The sequence below is a fragment of the Triticum dicoccoides genome, chromosome 3B, assembly GCF_002162155.2.
Source record: "Triticum dicoccoides isolate Atlit2015 ecotype Zavitan chromosome 3B, WEW_v2.0, whole genome shotgun sequence".
In the NCBI taxonomy this organism is placed as follows: Eukaryota; Viridiplantae; Streptophyta; class Magnoliopsida; order Poales; family Poaceae; genus Triticum; species Triticum dicoccoides.
Genome location: NC_041385.1, coordinates 642,482,194 through 642,490,956, shown reverse-complemented (window position 1 = coordinate 642,490,956; position 8,763 = coordinate 642,482,194). Strand labels below are relative to the sequence as shown.

The 8,763-nt window shown below is 45.8% G+C and overlaps 1 protein-coding gene and 1 non-coding gene across 2 annotated transcripts; both read right to left on the bottom strand.

Moving 5' to 3' along the window:
• Positions 1-675: 675 nt before the first annotated feature.
• LOC119282856 lies at positions 676-872 on the bottom strand. The gene has a single exon (XR_005138899.1). It is a non-coding gene; the product is annotated as a U2 spliceosomal RNA (small nuclear RNA).
• A 2,166-nt stretch (positions 873-3,038) lies between these two features.
• On the bottom strand, positions 3,039-8,102 carry LOC119277585 (ultraviolet-B receptor UVR8-like). The gene is made up of 11 exons (XM_037558871.1): positions 7,690-8,102; positions 6,902-6,975; positions 6,728-6,812; positions 6,493-6,618; positions 6,150-6,386; positions 5,815-6,051; positions 4,976-5,019; positions 4,335-4,517; positions 4,069-4,159; positions 3,620-3,663; positions 3,039-3,511 (listed from the first exon to the last, which is right to left on the bottom strand). Exons 1-11 carry the CDS (start codon positions 7,943-7,945, stop codon positions 3,389-3,391), a joined length of 1,500 nt encoding a protein of 499 aa, XP_037414768.1. The 5' UTR covers positions 7,946-8,102; the 3' UTR covers positions 3,039-3,388.
• Between the last annotated feature and the right edge of the window lie 661 nt (positions 8,103-8,763).

Genomic DNA, 8,763 nt, shown 5'->3' with positions numbered 1-8,763 from the left:
GCTATCTCCTTCCCTGGTATCGAGTTTCAAATCAAATCGATTGGTGCCTTGGTGGGTCGGTGGAATTTGGATAAGTTTTGTCATGATGTTTGTTTTTGTAAGCTTGAGTCAACCGCATACCACATTGAAGTACACTTTCAGAAAGGTGAACAATATTATGGACCAGAGACAAGTTGAGCAAGAGGCACACGAAGGCGCTACTTGGATGTGTTTTTCTGCAAACTGGGATCAGTGCGCCGCCTGTTATTTCAGTGTGTGGCTGCCAAAGGAATCTGGAACGAGGGAACTGCTTGCTTTCTCCGGTATAACTGTTTCCCAGTACACATCTGCAGTGTGGCTATTTTGTGGCTTATATCATGCGAGCTTCAGTTATTAACACGGTTTCTTCCACTGCTATCCTATACGGGGGCTTGGAATCACGACATGATGATCAGGTGTTTCACAAAGATCGCTGGATCAGCGTCAATCGGGTGTTTCACAAAGATCACAAAGGATGCATCAGTCGCTCTACGTTGGGATTAAGAGCCCGGTGCTGTGTGTATAGCTTAGAGAGAACTTTGCGTTTGTTTCAGTAGTGAATAAGCCAGCAGCAGAGCAGACCAAATAGCATTTCAGCTCTGAATTAGGGGCTAGAGAAAAACAGTTCATATTAACAAAGTTTTTCTTTTGATTTGGTTGGGGTGCGCCGGGCCCAGGCAGCAGTGCAGCGCCTGGGCGACACATGAGGGCCCCAGTGGCAAGTCACTATGGTGGACCCTCCCTCATAAAAAATAAATTTAATATCATTGTGAGCACATGGCCCACATATCAGATATTAAACTGATAAGAACAGATACTACACTTGATCTTAGCCAAAAGACCGAGAAAGGTATGAGTTGCAACCCACGCCACCCCTCCTTCTTATAGCCTTGCCGACTCCCTCAACCTCTCCCGCTGCGCGATGTGGGACTAAATGAAACGACCAGCCTCTGCTCCTCGCACGCACCGGCACCGAGTTCGCTGATATCCTGAAGCTAACAGTGGGTGGGCTTTTGTTTCTGCAGCCCGATGGGCTTCGACATGAACTGCAAAATGGACGGGTAGCCCAGGCCCAGATCTGGAGGGGGAGACGAGAAGAAAAGGGATCGCGTGCTACTCACCTCACCCGCAGCTCGTGCTGTCCAAAAAAAAGAGAAGAAAAAACGCAGCTCGCACGCAAGTCGACATCACACGAGGCGATTTTTTTTTTCGACATCATCACACGAGGCGAGTTGAATTCCAAGTCGCTAGCGCACAAACCTGCCGTCTCTCGTTCTACTCCAAGCTTCCACGAGCCATCCATGGTCATTGCTCGCTCCTTCGGCCGCGGCGATCTCCGCCCTTTGCGTTGCTGCCCCGCGGGCGGGTGGATATGGTCGACTTCATCACTGAACCGACCTTGAGTGCTCACGGCCATTTGAACAGTTAAATTTGTACTCGGACCAATGAATCTTGTTGTCGGTTAAAACAGCACGATGACTTGTGTTGCATGCATCCATTCCACCGTTATACTCTTGAGCGGCTGAACGTCATATACACTGTTGAGTGTGCGGTATCTTCTCACAAAAATAAAAAAAAAATTGAGCGTACATACGTTATAACTAATGAAAAGCATTTGGTTTGTATTGTATGTGGTAGTGATTAATCTCTTTCTTTTGTGGAAGGTTGAGAGATTTCATTACTTAAGGCGGCTTTTCAGCCGTACACAAATTTACAATATTGCTTTTGTCGGTACCAAGCCATATGGCAGTGATTTGCACATAATTCTGGAGTATAGAAAAGCGCAATTTCTTGCATATATATTGTAAAAAAGCGCAATTTCTTGTTTCATTTTTAATTTTTCGAAAAAAAACAAATTTTTGCATGTTTTTTGAATTCGCAAAAAAGTTCAAATCGATACAGAATTTCAAATTCACAAATATTATTCAGATTCATGACCTTTTTTTTAAATCATGAACATTTTTTAAATAGGCACTTTTTGAAATGCATGAACTTTTTAAAAATTGGCATACTTCTTTCAAATTCAAGAAGTTGTTTTTGATTTTATAACTTTTTTCAAACCACAAACTTTTTAAAATCTTGATTTTTTTTCAAATCCATTTACTTTTTCACTTTTCAACTTTGTGAATATTTTATTCAATTTTGTGAACTTTTTTCAAAACCTTCGATTTATTTTCCTTGGAAATTTAATGGTCAACAAATCAATATTTTGTTTTTTGAGTGGTCGGTCAATAAGTCAATCGATCAATGGTCATCCATCAACCGGTTAACAGTTGATTGAGCGAATGAAGCATGGGCGGCGACCGAGCGAGCGAGCACGTAGTGTTGATGGGCCGTCCCATCAACGCCACATACATATGTTCTTTCGCTCTGATGGGGTGACTGTGATATAATAACAATCTATTCACTCCGTCCGGAAATACTTGTCGAAGAAATACATAAAAATGAATGTATCTAGGACCAATATATATTTAGATACATCCATTCCTCCGACAAGTATTTCCGGACGGAGGGAGTATATGAAAGTGCGCGTAATTAGTATACAGAACAAAAAGCTTCCGCTCTTGCATATATTCTTCCCTGGGCTTGTTGTATCAGGAGGTTGCGTCATTCTTCTCGCGTCTGATCAGTTGGAATTGTCATTGTCTAAAACAAAAAAGTTGGAATATCAGAGCAGGTTCTAGGACATACAACTCACCAATGGTCGGTCTAACTCAAAGGGACTGAAGCACAGTGGATAGATCATCTGCGGACGAAACGACGGCGGCTTGTTCACCTGTCCAATCCGGATGCTTGTCTCGAAATCGAAGGAAAAGATAGAACATTTGCTAGCTCACTGGATCGTTTGCAACGGGCAATTGCATGTTCTTGTTGCTATGCTATTTCCGCGTGCCGCGAGGAAACTCGCAAGTTAGACAAATCACAAATGTATGTATGCCTTGTTACTTGGTTTTGATTTTTCGACACGGTTAAAAGTTCTTCAGGAGCAAAACAAAGGTGACAGACGACAACACACTTTGCAGTTGGAAGTTGCATCTCTGTTAAGGTAGCTGGAAGTGCTGGAGCAGCACACAAGCACAAATCACGCGCTCTTTGAACCTAGTAGAATGTGAGTATACACAATCAAACAGTGCGAGCAAATCCTCCTAACTCGACCATATACACACAGCGCAATACAAACCTGTCCGTCCAATGCTGCACTCTGCAGCGGTGACTGGGAAGAATGGATGGATACACAATGTCACTGTATGCACCGTCATGTATGTACAAGGGACCTGGAATCCTGGATGATGGGTCTACCAAACTCCTAACAAAATTGTCACCTGACCTACGGGGGCAGTTCAGCTCCTCCTTCGCTGGGGGTTCGGCATCACGTCGGGGACTCCGCGAGCACTAAGGTGTGCCACCAGCCGCACGACACGTTCAGCGGGTGGTACGCGTCCACGGGGACGATGCAGGGCACGTTTCTGTCCATGGAGTCGCCGAGGCCCAGCTGCACGCACGCGCAACTCCAAAGCTCAGATCAGAGATCACATCACACCAAGGGTTTTCCCCACCTCACCTGTGGAAAATCGTAGTACTAAAGCAAAGAGATACCTACCTGGCCGTACTTGTTCCATCCCCAGCAGAAGACTTCGCCCTCATCTGCAGGAAATTTCAGCAATGTTACCTCCATACCTCAACAATAGACATGAAGCAGCAACAATGGCAAAGCTGTTTGCTCCATCTGCGGTAAGACACTGATGCAGGCTAGCTAATACTAGCATGCTGCAGAACAAAGTTGTAACTAATAGACAGAAAAAGGTTCTAAAATACTCCCTCTGTTCCTAAAAATAAGTCTTTGTAGATATTCCACTATGGACTACATACGGAGCAAAATGAGTGAATCTACACTCTAAAATGCATCTATATACATCCGTATGTGGTCCATAGGGGGAATCTGTACAAAGACTTATATTTAGGAACGGAGGGAGTACAAGCCAAGGATGCCAAGGCACTCAGGCAGATGGAACGGTGAGTTCCTCCAAGAAGAAAATGCGACCACTATACCTGTTATTATTGCACTATGACGAGCTCCACAAGACACTGATCTTGCATTCTTGTCTTCCAGGCTGGGGGCATCCACCAGTTTTGGTATAGTCTGCATCAAAACAAAATATCATTTTTATGCATTTGGTGAAGTGAACAGACAGCTTGATCATAACAAATCCTGAATCAGACTATGTTATGTACTTCGTTGCATCTCTAGAAAGATGGGACGATTAATTTGGATCGGAGGGAGAAATAAGAATGAAAAAACGAATTAAAGCTCCCACCTCAGCTTGATCAGAACCAATCCCCAGCTGCCCGAACTGGTTGCCTCCAAACGAATAGACATCACCATCCGCAGATATGGATACTGTATGCCATAACCCTGCGGCAACATCTTGCATCTTGACTCCCAGAATAGCTGATACACATGTTGGGCTCAACACATCATCTGTATTCCCTTGTCCACACTGAAAAATAAAAGCACAGTGATTAAAAACACTGATTTTTTGAAATATGTCAGGTCAAAACATATACATTAATCGACCCGCAAAAAAACATATAAACTAATCAAGTATATCACCTTAATCATTGTTATCAATACAAAAATGAAACCCAAACAGTTTCTCACACATACTTCCTCATATATTCATAAAATTATATCAGAATTGCCGCAATAGATTTGCTGTCTTAAGGAAAACAATTACAAGTTAAAAATGATTTTGAGATGGTATTTTTCAACTAAACAAGTATTGTGAGTGGCTGATCATGTTGATCCATTGTTGAGTTCTGGAATGCTAAGACATACACACTTCTATCCCAAGTATATCCTCTAATCCATTGTTAAAACTTTTAGTCAATACAAAATATATTACTGGGATCACAAACTTGTTTGATCAAACCATGTGTTGAAATAGAAAAGACTAACCTGCCCGTACAGTCCCCACCCAAATGCAAGAAGTGCTCCTGAATCTGTAAACAAGAGCTAGCTGTTAGAAAGGTGCAGGGGAAATTTTGACTAAAATAGGGGGCTGTGTTTTTCTGAAGTAATAGGGCAGGAGCACTGCCATTCTACTAAGAGAAGAAAGAGAGACGACTGTGGACTCTGTCTTGCATTTAAGGGGACAAGCCCAGGACGAACCCAGAAACCAAAAAACCGGACTAGCTGCTAATCAAATGACTCACCAGACCACCAACTCCCTAGACCTCAGGTCTTCTTGAGCAATCCATGATATGTACAATGGAAAAGGTACTCTTAAGAAATGAACAATTGTTATTATGCATTTGTCCAGAAAATACTCCCATTCAACATTTTGGTTGGAAATACCTAGATGGATATTTCCTACAAGTAAGCTAATGTATCTTTTTTTTTACCAGCAAACCATAGGGAAAGTCCCTACGGTAAGCTAATGGTATCTTACATGCTTGACTACCGAATAGGGTCTAAGCAGTACCATACCTTTTTTTTTTCCTGTAAGCACTATCACTTTGCTACAGCGAAACAAGCTGGCAGCAATTGGATTTTCATTCTTGAATACACCATAAATATTATTTTACACTGTTACGCCAAACTTAAATTGACCAGTTGGAAATATCTACTGTCCCCCTTAAAAAAAGGAAATACTCAAATATTTACTGTTGCCCACACATAATGTGTCCAACTGAAGTTATTGACAAATGCCATCTCGAGACCAAAAATGATTGGTACTGTCTCTACAAGGATACGACAAAAGAAGTACCGGAAAGAGACTGAAAGAAAGAACTAACCCGTTACCACAACACTATGGCGGCCTCCACACGCAATGGCCGTCACACGATTTCCTGTTACTTTATTAATTTGCCCTTCAGCGTTTTTGTTGCCTTTCATAGCTGATAGCCGATCCTTGCCGTACGATGTTGATTCAATGCAAGGTATAGGGTGAGGGGAGGAAACTGTACGAATTCTGGACCCCAGACCCAGTTGCCCTTCTCCTCCATATCCCCAACCCCATACCTGACCAAAATCTGAAGTTTTCAAGAAATATTGGGTCTTAATCCGCAAAGTTCCCCAGATAGGTTAAAAATAGCACTAGAGCACTGCCAAATGTACTAATGTGCATTACCTGATAATGCTAATGTATGGCGACCTCCAGCAGCTACTGCCGTTATTTTCACCCCAGTATTAAATGTCACAACACAAGGTGGTGCAGAAAGGTTTTCATCACCAGATGTCGAACTGTCATTTCCTTGTTTAGCTGAAGACAACCGTCGCCTCTTGGTGCTATCCTCGGTACCTCTACTTTCAGAAGGACCAGATGCTGCTCCACTGCTTGTCCTAGACGCCTGTGACCTGGGGCTCACTGCAATGGAGTTGCCTTTGTTATGTGATATATCTGTAAGCATTTAACCCTTCTCAAGATGTTTTTAATGCAGAACTGAGAAAGGACATGTAGTAAGCATCGTCACCTTGGTTGTTGGCAATTGCGCTCTGTCTTTCATCCTTTTCCAAAGTTCCAACTGAAGCTTGGTCTGTAATGACCCTTCCAGTTGGAACACATTCTTTCCAACCCCATGTATAGACAACTCCTTCATCTGATCCAGTATAACATTTATGGGAATAGTTTTATGAGAATAGTACCAATACCAAAACATTGAGTTCTTCCCAAAGCGCGAGGGTTTGCATGTATGATGAGCTGCATACCCGTTATCGCAACACAATGAGCCCACCCAGCATCAGCCCTCGCTATCGCAACATCACTAGGAAGAGGAAAAGGCTCCGGAGTCTCCTGAGATGTGCAAGAGGCTCTGTTAGCAATGTCTTCGAGTATTCTCATCGTGTAGGAGAGAGCAAATGCAACGAGTGTGTTAGCTTTACCTCGTGCTTCCCAGCCGTCACATAACTTTGACCCATGTCGTCAGTAGAGCCCCAGGTGAGGAGTTTTCCAGACTCTTAAGCAAATGAAACACACAGGTCAGTGTTGATTACAACTTGATCACATTAACCAGGACCAACAAATGACAGAACATGTTTCGGTTTGGCATATCACTGAATAAACGGCAGCTAGAACTAAGAGTCTGAATTTGTACAGTACATCAGCAAATTCTGTTGGTATTGGTCCAACAACAAAAGGCATATTTACAGTAAAGGATTTGAACGGACATTCGAAGAACACGAGGTCCTTCATCTTGCTACTCCTTCTATCACACCATTAATGATATGATCCATGAGAACATGATAAGAAAAGACTCTGATAAATTGAGAAACAAGCTTTGCTCGACAAATGTAACCCTTCCTCTCTCTTTTTTCATTTTTTAGCACTCACTACTGAGTAGAACACAAATCCCAACCACACAACTTCACTCACCAATTAGCCAGCATGAAAATGCAACTTCACGGTCAGCTATTTCAAAAGCAGATTCGATAATTCAAGAAAATTTCGAGCCACTACTCGTACAGAGTACTTGTATCGGAAAACAGTCCTTCACTCGTCAGGCCAAAAATCCCCTACCCAATACTACGAGCAAACAAGCAATCCTCCACAGAAACAGCACAGGCCGACGCACCGAGCAGATCTGCGCAGCCAAATGGAACCAACGCACTGAAAGTAAACAGAACACAAAGGGAGCAAAAGAAAAATGAGAATCGAGAGCGCGAGGCGTCACCGGAGATGGCCATGGCGAAGCCGCACCCACCGCCGCAGACATCCCTCCAGGCGTCGCCGGCCGCCGCCGGGGGCAGCCTGACGGGCACGGGGCCCAGCAGCGGCGAGCGCTGCGGCGAGACGCCTGGGAGGTAGCCCCACATCAGCACCACCTGCTCCTTCCCGGCCTCCCGCGCGCCGTCCTCGTCCATCTCCTCCTCCTCCCCGCCTCCCCCCACGAAGCCCACCTCCCCTCCCCCGCCGTCGCCGCCGTTCATCTCCTCGAAAAACTCCGTACCCACGGCCGTATTCTCCGCCACCACCTCCGTCTCGATCGCCCTCGCTCGCGCTCGCTGGCGGCCACAGGGGAGGGGTGGAGATGGCGTTGGTTTGGCTGGGCGAAGTGGGAGCAGCGGGCGCCTGCTTTCGGAGCGTGAGGCTGGAAGCAGCGAGATTTGGGCGTATCAGTTTCGCCGGGGGCGGGGGTGCCACGTCAGACGCCGAGGTGGCGCGTGCCGTACACGTGGCGCGAGATGGGCCGCTGGATCGGGGCGGGGATTCCTGGCCAGGAATTGGCCAGAAGGTTCTGGAAGGGCGGAGGTTGGGGCGGGGGCCCCATGGGGCGTACGTGTCACCAGGCCAGGAGGGGAGGGTGGGGCGGGGTGGGGTGGGACTTGGGAGGCGGGGGGCAGAGAGGGGGCTACCCGGTACCGGACCACACCAAACGATTTTGACCTCCGGCTCACGCCGCGTCCACCGGTTAAAGTATGCCTTGCGTGCTTCGCTTGTTTTGGATGATGACTTCAGTCTTTTACAGGCGATGACGCGCACACACACACCTCTTTCTTTCTTAAAAAACAAGAAGCGGCATAGGTTATGCTCCCAAAATGTCCCTTTTACTTTGGCCAGCGATCTGCGCCGGCGCACCGGCCCAATCGTTGAGCCGGTCAGGCCCCAGCCATCCGATCCGCGAGCTCGAGCCGTCAGATCTGTTTCCTCGCGTCCCCTTCCCCCGCGTTGACTTCTTCTTCCTCTCCTTCTTCTTCACCGCACCCCCACCCCAGCCGCTCCTGCCGCCGGCGACTAGCCCCCTCAC

Bases quoted from the DNA above. Each gene is read 5' to 3' on its own strand.
- LOC119277585 (XM_037558871.1), bottom strand. From the start codon at position 7,945: ATGAACGGCGGCGACGGCGGGGGAGGGGAGGTGGGCTTCGTGGGGGGA. The intron at 6,813-6,901 runs GTAAAGCTAACA...TGCACATCTCAG, and splicing joins TGACGGCTGGGAAGCACGAG to GAGACTCCGGAGCCTTTTCC. The intron at 3,512-3,619 runs GTAGGTATCTCT...GCGTGCGTGCAG, and splicing joins GATGGAACAAGTACGGCCAG to CTGGGCCTCGGCGACTCCAT.